The 15015-nt window shown below is 38.2% G+C and overlaps 1 protein-coding gene across 1 annotated transcript; it reads right to left on the bottom strand.

Moving 5' to 3' along the window:
- Positions 1–880: 880 nt before the first annotated feature.
- Positions 881–14148, bottom strand: LOC309491812 (inactive N-acetylated-alpha-linked acidic dipeptidase-like protein 2). Its single transcript, XM_082190840.1, has 2 exons — positions 13934–14148; positions 881–1812 (listed from the first exon to the last, which is right to left on the bottom strand). The coding sequence occupies exons 1-2, from the start codon at positions 14094–14096 to the stop codon at positions 1310–1312; spliced, it is 666 nt and encodes a 221-aa protein (XP_082046966.1). The 5' UTR covers positions 14097–14148; the 3' UTR covers positions 881–1309.
- Between the last annotated feature and the right edge of the window lie 867 nt (positions 14149–15015).

Here is a 15015-nt window from a genome sequence, read left to right as displayed (position 1 = left end):
AAAATTAAAACGGAAAAAACGGAATTTGGGAAAAAATAAAACGGAATTTGGGAAAAAATTAAATGGATTTTATAGGGCCCTACTAATTCGGATCAGCACAGAGGGGCCCTCCCTGGAACTGTTTGATCCTACAAAATGTGCTGAAAATTGGCTGTCTGCTGGAAAGAGGTCAAGACGACCAGGCTACAAAGCTTGGCCAAGTGACTCAGACATGATCTTCATTTCAAATAAAATGTGAAACATAGGGCCTACATACAATGATAAATGAAATCTACATGACGATAAAAATTTAATGAAAATCTTTTGTTTGAAAGTTTTGGTCTGATGTTCTTAACCTTACAATGAGCATTGTAAATTTAATTGTTGAATAATTCTAATAATAAAACTATAATGATAAACTTATACAACAAAAATGACTGTGCCCCCAAATATTTGTCTGTGCTCCTACATTTTTTTATTTAGGCGCACCAGTGCTCCTTGTTCAAAAAGTTAGTGTAGAGCCCTGATATATATATATATATATATATATATATATATATATATATATATATATAGAGAGAGAGAGAGAGAGAGAGAGAGAGAGAGAGAGAGAGAGAAGAGAGAGAGAGAGAGAGAGAGAGAGAGAGATATACACAAAAAAATAATAATAATTACATCCCCAAGTCAAAAATTTCTAGTGACTGGTTACATCAAAATGTTTCAATTAGTCTGACGTATTATTTCTCATTGAGCCAATGTTACCAGACTTGGAGAGGTTAGACATTTTTTACAGTGTATATATAGATATATATATATATAGATAGATAGATAGATATATAAGGATAATCCAAATATATTAAAAAGCTTAATGTAAAATTTTGTGAAAGATATTTTTTTTATTATTATTACTGGTCTACTTGTTGCTTCAAATTACCAAGATAATAATAATAATAATAATAATAATAATAATAATAAAAAAATAACTGAATTGTCCTGTGGAGCAAGTATACTGTATCCACTGTTGGATATTAGTAGACAATTTAATCAGTGAAATGAAACTTCTGTAAAACACATCTCAGTGCTTAAAAAGCCCATAGCCAGGGGAACACCCTCATATGTTCATATATTATGATGTTGATATTAAATCTGTTGTCATCTGTTGTTGCTGAGCAAACTATAGTGCAAATCCTTTCCTTAATTCCTTCTGCAAAACCTTTATTTCCTTTATTTATTTATTACTGTAAAAAGATCCACTGTATTTTTCCACTTTCATTCAAAAAAAAAAAAAAAAAAACCTGTGTGTTGACAATAGATGGAAAGTACGGAACATTTACCTCTGCAGTGCTTGTATTTTCTCTGCTGTGATTCCCTGAACAATCTTCTCCAGCACATCTGTGTCTGCACTTGGCTCTACCTTCACTTGCTCCCTGCTGAAGGCATATCGTCCAATGAGCAGCCCCAGAGCAAACACACCCAGCCCTGCTAGCAGGTATTTAGCCAGGCAGGTCCCATTCCATCTCTGGCCCTTGGGTACCGCTCGGCTGAAACGAGAGACGTAATTAGGGTCCTCCTGGAGACGCTCAAAACGTCCGTGAGGGGAAACGGAGGGTTGAATTGGTTCCAGGTCTGGGTCCATGCCCCCGCCAGAAGAGCTGCTCACAGGTTGATGCTCCACACACTCCAGCTGGAAACGGTCCAGGCCTGGTTCCTCCAGCTCCTTCTCCATGTCCCATTCCAGTTCCAGGGAAGCTGTGTGAAGCTCCACACTCTCCAGATCCCGCACACGGAGAGAACCGTGGCCAGCACGCACTTTCCTATACGCCATATCTGTTACTGTAGAGACATTAGAAACATACACAGATATAAATGGAATTAGTTTATTTTTACATGTAATTTCTGTGTTGACACCTTTAATTCTTGGCTATACTAGGGCTGCAATAACTAATTGATAAAATTGATAATGAAAATAAATCGGCAATGATTTTGATTATTGGTTAATCGCATCTGTTTACTATGCATGAAAAACATCCATTCACGTCACTTTACAAGTGAATAAAGCATTTCTATGGAAAAAAAAAACCACATCTGGAAAAGAGTGGAGGAAAAGAGCAAAAACCAAGCAGCCTAAAAATGAGAATGACAAAACAAACAGAAGCAAATAGTGTAATGTTGCTTGCCCTGTCATGTTCTTTCACGAATGTGTTTGTGTGCTATTTAATCATTTTTGAGACGCGTTTTCCTCAGTGCATAACTTGCATTATTTTTAAATGTTAGACAGTCACGCATACAATTTCATTTTGCAAACAGGCTTGTACTGACGACAAGTGGTTCTCCATTAAACTTAGACTTCAACACATCAGACAAATGGCGCCAATAGCATTATTTTATTTGTATTTTTCTTTAACTTTAGGGTAAAACTTTATTTTGATGATACACTGTAGACATTCTACTAACTTTAAGTAACTTGATACTAACTCTCATTAGAGTATTAGAAGACTGTGTTCATAATATCTGCTAACACTTTATTTTGATGCTCCCCATTTTACTGACTGTAAGTAACTTTGCAAAATATTAAGTAACTACAAGTCAACTTATCTACTAACCCTAACCCTAACCTAATAATCTAATACAGTCCACTAATACTCAAATCAGAGTTAGTAGACATATAGTTGCAAAGTTACTTATAGTTAGTAGAATGTCTAAAGTGGACCATCAAAATAAAGTGTAACCAACATAGAATATAAGTTTAAAATTCTACATGTAACACAAGGAAATCCGTTTTTATGACAGCAGTAACAGTAAAGGGACTATTGTAAAATGGAACATGTTCACATGAGTTTGTGTTCCTGTACCTCTTACTAGTTTGTGCTTTTGTTGTTCTTTATTATCATGATTATTTTAGTGATTTTAACTTCTACTTTCAAATAAGCAATCAGTTTAAATTGGGAACCCCTTTATTACACATGATGTTTTTATTGCATATAGCCTACACAGATATTGACTATATTTCTTTCCATTGCCTTCAAATTGCACATGTTTGGAGATGCGGTGGACAACATTGGGAAGGATGTAGAACAATTTTGTAAATTAGGATTTTGTATCTCACAATAGTGAGTTTACATCCCGCAATTCTGACTTTTTTTCTCAGAATTGCAAGTTTATATCTCACAATTCTGAGAAAAGTCGCCAGAATTGCAAGAAATAAACTAGCAATTTATTTATTGCTGCTCTATCTAAAAATGTATCTTTCTCTCACACCCCTCGCCAGTCTGGGAGGGGTGGGGGTACAGGTCTTCTCATTTCTAACAATTGGAAATACTCAACTCTCTCTTCTCTTTGCAATAACAACTCGTTTGAATATCATGCTATTACACTTACCACTCCCATTAAGATCCAGATTGCAACAGTATGCCGTATGCAATAGACTTTCTCCTAGCCTCATTCGATCTCAAACGGCTCATCACCACAGGTACTCACAAATCAGGCAACCAACTGAACCTGATTTACACACGCAACTGCATCACAGACAACATTTTGGTGAAACCTCTCCCCGTTTCAGATCATTTCCTCATTACTTTTAATCTACAACTCACTACCCGTGTACCACCAACCCCCCTACCAGTTACTTTCAGACGAAACCTGTGCTCACATTCTCCCTCCCATCTTTCCTCTGCTGTGTCATCTTCTCTTCCCTCACCCTCACAATTCTCATCTCTGGATGTGAATACCGCAACGGATACCTTATGCTCCATTTTAACTTCTTCTTAAGACAATATCTGCGCTCTCTCCTCCAGGCCAGCACGCGCTACTCCCTCTAACCCATGGTTATCTGAGGATCTTCGTGAACACCGGACCGAACTCAGGGCAGCGGAGAGGAAATGGCGCAAATCAAAAGACACATCTGACCTGAGATTGTATCAATCTCTGCTCTCTTCCTTTTCTGTTGATGTTCATGCCGCGAAATCTTCATATTTCCACAACAAGATCAACAGCGCCTCTAACACATGATCACTTTTCAAGACATTCAACTCCCTGCTCTGTCCACCTCCACCACCACCCACCTCCTCTTTAACGGCTGATGATTTTGCTAACTTCTTCACCAACAAAACAACAACTATCAGCAGTAATTTCTCAGCTCCACACACACAGCAGCCCAGACCAACCTCTCCCACAGCCAAAAAACTTTCTCTCCTCCTTTTCTCCACTAACCGAGGAAGAAGTATCTAAATTTCTCCTCTCCAGTTATCCTACCACCTGCCCTCTAGACCCCATCACCTCACACCTTCTACAAGCCATCTCTCCCACACTTCAACACATCAACGCATCCCTCCATACTGGCATTTTCCCTACAGCATTCAAGCAGGCTCGGGTAACTCCACTGCTTAAAAAAACAACATTAAACACATCACTTGTAGAGAATTACAGACCTGTCTCTCCCCTACCATTCACTGCAAAAACACTTGAACGAGTTGCTTTCAACCAAGTATAATCTTCCCTGTCTCTGACAACCAGCTGGATGTCAACCAATATGGCTTCAAGAAAGGGCATTCAACCGAGACTGCATTACTGTCGGTCACAGAAGCCCTATGGATCACAAAAGCTGCTTCCAAATCATCAGTTCTTATTCTCCTGGATCTGTCTGCTGCCTTCAACACTGTGAATCATCAGATCCTTCTGTCTACCCTCTCATCACTGGGCATCAGGAACTTCCCTCCACTGGTTTGAGTCCTATCTCACAGGTAGGTCCTTCAGGGTCGCATGGAGAGGTGAGACATCCAAAGCTCATCAACTGACCACAGGGGTTCCTCAGGGTTCAGTTACTGGACCCCTCCTCTTCTCCATCTACACCACATCACTGGGACACATCATACATGCACATGGTTTCTCTTACCATTGCTATGCTGATGACACACAGCTCTTCCTCTCATTTCAACCAGATGATCCCACAGTAGCTGCACAGATCTCAATCAGTCTGGCGGACATCTCGGCATGGATGAAGGATCATCACCTGCAGCTCAATCTGGCAAAGACTGAGCTTCTCTGCCTCCCTGCCAATCCGTCTCTAAAGCACGACTTCACTATCCAGCTAGATTCATCATCAATCACCCCATCTAGGTCGGTCAGAAATCTTGGAGTAATATTTGATGACCAGCTGACCTTCACAGACCACATTTCAAAGACAGCTCGATCATGCAGGTTTGCACTGCACAACATCAGGAAGATCAGGCCTTTCCTAACTGAGCATGCAACACAACTTCTCGTCCAGGCCCTGGTCATTTCTAGGCTTGATTACTGAAATGCTCTTCTGGCTAGACTTCCATCATGTGAAACTAAACCTCTACAAATGATTCAGAATGCTGCAGCCCGTCTTGTCTTCAACGAGCCAAAAAGGGCCCACACCATTCCTCTGTTCATCTCTCTGCACTGGTTACCACTCGCTGCTCGCATCAAGTTCAAGGCATTGACGCTTGCTTAAAGCTCTACCACAGGGTCAGCTCCCTCCTACTTTCACTCACTCCTACGAGTCTACTTCCCTACCAGAAGCCTATGGTCGGTCAACGAGCGACGGCTTGTGGTTCCATCACAGAGAGCCACAAAATCACTCTCCAGAAACATTCTCATTCACGGTTCCATGCTGGTGGAATGATCTCCCCACCCTTATCCGGAATACAGAATCCCTGACAACATTCAAAAGACAACTGAAAACTCAATGCACTTAACCTCATAAAAAAAATATTTCCTTTTCCTTTAATCCTCCCTTGTCTGGCTTATGCTACTCTGAGCAATGCCTGAACTTTGTATTTTGAGAACTTCTTGCGTTGTTTTTGCCTCTTCACGATGACTCGCTTAATTTAGTCCTCATTTGTAAGTCGCTTTGGACAAAGGTGTCTGCTAAATGACTAAATGTAAATGTAGCAATTGCGAGAAAAAAAGTCAGAACTGCGGGATGTAAACGTGCAGTTGTGAGATAAAAAGTTTTTCTCATGGGGACCAAATAAAAAATAAAAATCATCATCAACAAAATGTATATATACTGTATATATATATATATATATAAATTGGTCCCCAAAATGTAGGGTTTACCAGGACCACACACAGCAAAATGACTATTAATAAAATTTAAACTGTTTTCTACTTTAATATATTTCAAAATGTACTTTATTCCTGTGATGGCAACCATGGAAATGGATTTTCTAAATTATTTGATGAAAGTAATTTCAAAAGAACAACATCTTATTTATTTATTCTAACAATGTAAAAGTATTTACTGTCACTTTTGATCAATTCAATGTATCTTGCAGAAAACAAGTATTTTCTTTAAATAAAACCATAAATATCCCAGATTTCCAAAGCACACTAAACTCTGCTGCCATGATTATTATTAGCCAGTGTTTTGTGCCAGTTGGACACACATCACTCTTTACACAGACACAGAACTCTCTCAGGGAGGGATGTACAAGCTCACAGTTTGACTGTTGCTGCTAAAAAAAGGTCATTAAGGGTGATGACTTGGTTGGCTCAAATTCATAAAAGAGAATCCATTGTCTCTATGTACCATCAAATTTAACTATCCCTTTAACAGACAACGCCATCACACTCAAAACAGCCCAATCGATAATGACAAAACTCCAAACCGCTCAGAAATTCCAGACTGCACACAGGGCCATTATCCAGTCAAACTGAGTCCCTGAAATAGGTTGCCTTTAAAAAATTACAGAGAGAAATATCTGCTGTCGGCACTAGGCAAAGCGAAGGGAGCTGGAGAACCCTTTGATAGTCACACTTAAAATAGTCATTTAGAGGTGGGGAGAAATCTGTTCTGATAGAGGGAAATAACTCCGCAACTACTAAACATTACCATTCTATACACGTTTCGTCGAAAATGGCACCGCCAAGGATTTTGCAACACATTTTGCACATTCACTTTGAGCATTTGCACTACCCCTGTCTTTTTATATCATTTGCAGTACAGAATTTTTCTGTTCTCAATCTTTTATAGGAATGAAGGGAATGATTTTGTCTGTATGCGTTCACTTTTAAATAGGCCTCACAGAATGAGAGAAGGTGGAAATGATGTGTTGTTGTCTCTCAACATTAATCTTCAGTGCTCCACAAAACTTCCATTATTCTAGGCCGCCGTTCAAGAGGAGCAATCCACACCGGAGCTTCATTTACACTCTGACCCGGGCAATGATATGGGTTGTCAAACTCTCAGGACAGCGCTAACCCTCATCTCCTCTGCACACCTCCTACACCCGTGCCTCCGGCTCTTTGCTCACAGACTGACAGCTGACGTTCAATCACCAGAAACATCAGTAATTTAACGCCTTTCGACTACCCAACAGAGCCATCAATTAAAGTAGAGGGGAATGCACCGTCTATGGCTTTTCCTCAGTGATTGATGTTACTATGAAAGTGGAAAAGATGCTTCTTCACATGCTCTGCTTCCAATCTAAACATGCACCTAATGTGTCAATGACTACGTTTACATGCTGTCAAATATCGGGTTATGGTCGGGTTAAGGTCACTATTTGGGTTTCTAAAACATTCAGAATAACCCGTTTACATGCGTGAGTAGAGAGAGTTACTCCTGTATACATGGAATTTGTAATCAATTGGCAATATCCCGATGTAAACGGCGACGCACGGTTAGCGTCTGGACGTACGGACAACGTTAAGACGCAATGTGCGTCATTTCCGATTCTTCTTCCTGTATCCAAAGGCAACAACAACAGCAGCAGCACGCGGATAATGAATAGTTCGGGGCAGCTAGCGATCGCCTTTGTTTGCGATTTCCTCCTCGCTCCAAAAGTGTGGTGCTGTGCTGCTTCTCGCCATGTTTACCTCTACTTCTTGTTTACTTCCGGTATACTGCACGCGGGTTTTTGTATGCGCCGTCTCTACTCAAAATACCAAGATTCCTTGCGAATAGAACATGCGCAGAACACAAATCAATGTTCCTTTTGATGGGGATATGCTGATACACGTTTACATGACCAAATATTCGGGTTAGAAAAGGGGTACCCCAGGGATAATATCCGGGTTTTTAAAAACCGGGATATGAGCATATTCGGGTTTTTGCCGGTGTTTACATGGCCGTGCGCGACCGGGTTATTGCTAATATGGTTTTGAACGGGTTATTGGCTGCATGTAAACGTACTCAATGACATGATGCAAATTTTTTGAGCCAGGTCAAAAATGCTATTTCTGTGATTTATTATTATATAATTGTGAGGTGGAAGCAGGAGCATAAAGTGAAAAATGTCAGGTTTATTGGATGGATGGATGGACGGACGGACGGACGGACGGATCTCCGTCCATCCATCCAATCACATACAGTATATTGATTGATAGATAGATTGTTTTTTTTTTTATTGTCATTAAATTTACACTTTTAAAAAAACATATGAAACCAACATGAATACATACATTTCTAAGAACTTGGTGCATGTTTTAATCTACAATAAAAAAAAAAAAAACATTCTCCTTTTTATTCATCATGGACACTCTTATATATCATACACCCATTGCAATATTGATGATACAACGAGTGTCATTGACTAATAATTGCTTAACAGTTCCCTTACTTAAGTGCATTTCAGCTGGATTCACAACAGGACCATAACCACATTGTTTTGTCCAGGCCCTCATTTTATTTGTTAGAGTTTGATTTATGCTAGGACCAACACTGTTACTCACTGAACTACAGCCAGTGGATAGCAAACACCTTGTGTTTCTGGATTTATCTTATCAATATTTATGAAACCCGTCAAAACAGCATTTATGTTTCCCTGGAATAGGTAAAGACAGGCTGAGTAGATCATGTCACCCCCAGTGGTGGAAGGCCCAGGTACTGCTTGGGGCAGCCGAGAGAGCATGCAGGGAAAAGCAAGAGTAATGGCACCTATCAGAAGATGCCAGAAGTTTCTTGGCCTTACTCCCACAAGATTTCTCCAGCATGGATGGTGTCCTCTCCATTACAAAGCCCTAATATACCATGGGCACCTCATGGATGTCACAAGCTGTTAGACCTACAGCAAATTGCCTGCACAGAGCACACTGTACATCGAGTTAAAATGATCTGCTGCACTAGAAGCGAGGAACAGCCAAAAATCGATACATCTGTCAAATGTAATTTTAAACCAATTGCTGAATTCGCTATCAATTATGCATTAGACTTATTAGATCTAAAATAATAGCTTTACGCCACTTTCTATGTGCACATGTAGATAATATTGTAAGAAAATCATATTAGCACGGATTTAATCTAAATCTAATATGACAACAAATCATTTTAATTCATATTATTAATGATTATATTTCTCTTTTATTCTAGATAAAAAACAAACAAACAATAGATCATTTGACAGGATTATCAAACTTTGAACGAGTCCAAAAAAATCTTGTTTATGCTTAAAAGAAGTGCAAATATCTGTTCTCTGAAAACAAGCCATATCATCTTACATAGTTTTGCTTCTCAAGTAAATTCATCTTGTTTTATGGATGTTTAGACAGATTTTACTGGTAAACAAGACAAAGATACTCATTAAGACTATGATGTTTTGCTCTGTAGTGCTGGTAATTATAAGAAATAGATATTGTATCCGCACTAATTAAACATAACAAAAGTAAACTGCAGTGGCACAGAAAATATAATAAAAAAAAATACAGATGTCTTTGCGCTCAGTGTTTATTATCATGTTCTTTTGTCTTCACAGGGGGTGAAGACGAGGGAAAGTACAGAAAAACGAGCAGGAAATGAGAAGAGAGACATCTCACAGTGTTGTCTCGCTTACCTGTCTTCACTTCTGACATGACCTTGTCAGTTACCTTAGTTAGAAGGCATGAAACTAGCTGTCAGTCATGTTGCATCGGGCCAACAACACAAGTCCAAAAAAGAATAAGTTTGCAGCTAATGAAAACAGACATTCTCCATCCTCAAACATACCTCACAAAACACTTATTTTACAAAATAGTTGGATCAAAGGAATTTCTTGGAAATAAAGTAAAGTACCAGACTAGATTAACAGAGTTTGTTCATAGAAACCCCAGATTTAAAATTCGGACAGTTTTTATAAGGACGATGGCTTTTATCATGTCAGAGCTGATGGATTTCAATTCTACAGGTTCCCAGAGCTAGACGAAACTTACAGAGACGTGTCGTCATTATCCTACAAAAATCATTCTGAATTCATACAAGGTGAAACACAACATAAGCCTGTGGCAGAAATAGGCCATGCCACCAAAAGCATCACCGGGCCCTTGACAGCATTGAAAAGCACTATTTTCATGACATATGAATAAAATATGCATCCTCAGGGGTACATGCTACATGTCTCACAGGCCTCATTCACATTAAATTCTAAAATATACAGGCATTTCCAAGAGGTCAGACAAGTCCACAGTGATATAGGGGCAGATTGTTTTTTTTCCCTCTGAACTGCAAGGTGAATGTTAAATATTGCTTTACTGTTGACCTCCTCCAGCAATTTCTGTTAAAACAACACTTATGCATGTTTTATGTTTTCAAAGAGGAAATTGAAAGAGAGAGAAAAATGGAGATAAATTAGATATTATTTGTAGTACTGAGGGGAATTTGCTAGTATATACTAGAATAGACAGCTCATCAAAACAGCTCCTCCTGGCAGACATGGTCTATATTCATATGTGTTTCTACACAAAATATGGTTCTAACACACAACCATCATCATACTTTGCATAGACGCTGAAAGATACAATTTAAACTATCTAAAATGTGAACACTTTATGTATAACTTTAGAGCTGTACAATACTAAAAGTTCATTGAATTTTTAATCAGGGAATTTACAGGATTATGTTAATTTATTAATAAATTAGATTAATTTAATATTTTTAACAGCATCTATTTATTAAACACATTTAACACATTCATTACTTTTATAATGGTTGCATTCTGTTGATTAAGAAAACATGTCTCAACATATTCAACATACTGAACTTGTTCAGTGCTACCCTCATGTCAGAAGTTTTGTAAACTTTGAATGTTGTATATACACAAAAACAATTGCATGTTAAATGCTGTCAAACCTTCTGATATTGTTTCCCTTTTGAATGGGAACTCACACTGCATACTAGGACGCTAATGGGGAATGCCTCCAGCATGACTGGTTTCTGAAGCACGTGTCAGAAACGGCTCCTGAAGACAAGAAAGAGGATGACGTGTACTACAGGTGCCTTTTTATACTCTGGTCGCACCAGTAGTGACGTCATAGGCTGTCGCCGGGCCAATGTAATTGTCGTGTTTTGACACATGCTTCAGACACCTGTCATGCAGGAGGTATTCCCCATTGGACGCAGTGTCTCGTTCCCCTTCTCAGGGAACTCAGGTTACATTTAGTAACCCGAGATGAGTTCACTGTCCATCCAATTGTGTGAAAATGTATGTGCAAATGTTACAAGAATGCTTAGAAATGGTAATGGGATCGCTCTAAAATGGCATACCATAAGATAAAATAGATGCCGTTGCGTTATTCTGCAATATTCTTTAAAACGAGGGATAGCACCAGTAAAACTAATGCTGCCCAGCGGTGAATATGTGAATAAGGTGTCATTTGTGTATTCAGATGAATGCACACAGGTGAGACGGATACTAAAACAATGAAGATAAAGCCAAATCAAAAAGCCAAATCACTTATTGCGAAAACACATCGGCCCCCAAGCATCTAATCAATTACCCAAGTCTATTACGTTCCATAAGAAGAAGAAGAAACAGACAGGGAGAATTCTTTTGAATGGCTCGAAAGTAGCATCAGCGTTATTGAGGACATCTATCACACTAAACTAAACACAGAGATATTGTATCTGCCAGTATAGGCTGAAATGCTGGATCAGACACATTTGCTAAAAAAAGGCAGGCAATCCAGCTTGTACTATTTCAAATGGATTATGGCTAGCACTCAAACCATTAAAGCCAGAATTAGACTAACAATCATTCATTAAAATTCTCTGAAATGCAGAAAGGAGGAATGGTTGTCCTCCATAGAGGCACTCTGCTAATGGCGACGGCAGAAAGACCAAACATCCTGTTTTGTAGGTGTGAAATCAATAGCACTGTAAACTGGAACATAAAGCACAACCTCTAAGACCAGGTGATCCAGAGACTCAAAGTTTTTCCACTTTCTCCCATTGGTACCTATTAGAAACATAGACTTAAACTGGGAATTTGAAAAGACGCATTTATGGGCTTAGGGTTTTATAGGATATTGCCGTCGCCAAGTGTTCCTTGAAAAACAAACAGTAAAAAGCCATTGTTTAGTTAATTAGTATCAAGGGGCACAAAAGGATGAGAGCTGTTTTTTTAAACACCTCATCTGGCTAGGGCTAAGAATTAGCCCTTAGAAATGACAGCTTGTGCACACAACTTAAAAGGAAAGATTTAGTAAGTGTTTATCTGGTAATGTGCAATTGGTAAACAGAATAATTTATCAAGTCTAAGAAATATACAATGTAAACTAAGAAAAAATTAATAAAAATCCTTTCCAAAAGCTGTCGACTGTCTTGTTTTAAGTGCTCAAATCCAGTGCGTCGATAGAGATGCAAAGCATGTATACGCATGTTTGTTAACCTTACTTTTTAGGAAGCCACTGACTCCTACAGGATTAATTGTGTTCATGTTATGATACACAGTGTTTTAAAAGAGCATATTATTGATTCTGTGCTGAAATGTTGCTAGACATGAAAAACGTGAACTTGAAGACTCTCTTTAAATGATCATTAAAAAAAACGTAAATACAGTTATTTATTTTGCGGAGCTGTACCCTGATATTACAGAGAAAAAAAGACAAATAAATCCAATTCATTTAATAAAAAAATTCATAATTAAAAAAATAAGCAAATAATGATAATAAATAATTAATACATTACAGAGAATAAATGATATATGCATGTATAAATATTTCTATGTAATTTGACCAAACACTGAAAGATTATGACAGATCTACAATCAAGTAAAGTGATCTTTGAATGTGACAGTATCTCTAGTCATAGCACAAACCTCCTTATGCAACAATTTGCGGAATGACAAACTCAAGCATGTTTGACCAAACAATGAAATGGCGACCTTGAATCCCATTTAATCTGAAGGTCGTATTCCCGGCTCAGTCAGAAAGTGTTTGATCTTTACCATACATGACAAATGGACACTGGCTGGGGGCTTCATTCTTACAAATTGCTTACACGTACTGTATGCATCTCTGAGATATAGCTATAGTCCATATATTGCTTATTATTCTCAAAAGCCTTATTAGTTGATAACAACCTATAGTCAGATAGCACTGGATTTTTCGAGACTCAATAGCGAAGGATGGATGGCTAATTTGTCATCCAGCCTGGTTTGTCACATAAATTTGGTTCAAGTGTGGATTTGTCTAACCAGGTTTGATGTGAAGGCATTTATAGAAGACAAACGTGGCTTCCTTTCCTCTCGCCCAATCGAGTCCAATTCGACAATTGATATCATCTCTGAATATTTATTAATGATCATAGATAGACCACTGATCAAAGAGAACATCACTTTCTTAGCCTGCATTCCCCAATTATTCGAGTCTTATCAAGATCCTCTTCGTTAAAGTCACTCGGAGCCACTGAGAGAGTGTCTATATATAGACAAAACCACGCCGCTGTTCCTGTGTACACAGATCAGTCATTATCTTCCTACCCTGACACAAACAGAAGTCACCTTTTGTTGCAAATAAGGTCTTTCCCATCTGTATCACACTGATAGATGGACACAGAGCCTGTCAAACGTCACTGGCAAAACATACAGAAGTAATGAAGGAGCTTTTTGATTCAGCAAGACCAACCTCTATAGGGCTTTTTTTACAACAAAAATATATCATACACCCGGGCAATCAAGCACAAAGACAGAAGTATACACAAACATGATGGACATGACACACAGGCTGTTGACTCAACTGTGATGTGTTGGGCAGGTGTAATTGGCCGTCATCTCACGGCGCTCACTGGAGAATGGAATTCCATGGGTCTGATGAAGAGATCGGACAAGTTCGTGTGTCTTCCCGTCAGAGTATACAGTACATGTCCCAGAATTGTATGAGGCTAAACGGAGCAACAACATCAATGGCCCAACACATTAATGTCTCTCAAGCATCTTAACTTTAACTTTATTTTATGCTATTTTCTAATTTATTTTATTTTATTTGTTTAAATAAGTGCACTTATACACAGCTACTTACAAAATAAATAAATATCTTGGCATTAAATATATATTCATACATACATACATATACATATACACAGTGCTGGTCAGAATTATTTGCCCCCTTGGTAAATATGATCAACAATGGCTGTAAAAAAAAAAAGTTTAAATGCAAAAAAATCTAACCTTTCATTGAAGTAAAATAATTGAAAGTGGGGGGAAAATCACATTATGAAATAAATGTTTTTCTCCAAAAAACGTTGGGAACAATTATTTGCCCCCTTTTAAATACTTTTTGCAACCTCCTACATACAGATACATGGCATCATGGATTCGATCAAAGACCAACCGATAACAAATCAAAACCTGACAACCTCTGCTAGAAATCTTATAACGGGCCATGTTATTTAAATAACGCGGAAGCTTTGCGTTTAAAGACCTAATAAAATATTTCAACTCAGATCAATATTTCGTGTCTAATTATTTACTTGTGGCAAACTCATACTCATCTGCGATGATGCGTGTTGCTGTGGAGCTGTCATATCTGGCTATAACACAAGTCTCAGCCTGTACTCAGACTCAAATGAGTTGTCCTCAACTGATTTGTACTTTATCTCCCACTAAAAGATCATAGTAGTTCCCTACAAATGGTAGAAAATCTATGTGTATAGTAAAAAGTGTTATTTTAAGTTTCTAAACAGTAGTACAATATAGGATTTTCTCTGTTTTTTTTTTACTTTTTTTCTGAGCTCTGCTTTTTTTACCACAAGAGTTGCAACCTATCTATAAAAAGCTCCTGCTTTAAATAGACTCTTTATTTATATTTTGAAAATGTACT

Source organism: Leuciscus leuciscus, assembly GCF_965113295.1.
Source record: "Leuciscus leuciscus genome assembly, contig: HAP1_SCAFFOLD_595, whole genome shotgun sequence".
Taxonomy (NCBI): domain Eukaryota; kingdom Metazoa; phylum Chordata; class Actinopteri; order Cypriniformes; family Leuciscidae; genus Leuciscus; species Leuciscus leuciscus.
Note: the sequence above shows the minus strand (reverse complement) of the source record. Positions and strands in the feature narration are given on the sequence as shown.

Coding starts and splice junctions, on each gene's coding strand:
- LOC309491812 (XM_082190840.1), bottom strand. CDS start 14,096: ATGTTGTTGCTCCGTTTAGCCTCATACAATTCTGGGACATGTACTGTA. Junction 1,813..13,933: donor CACCTGCCCAACACATCACA/GTTGAGTCAACA, acceptor ATGTCTCTACAG/TAACAGATATGGCGTATAGG.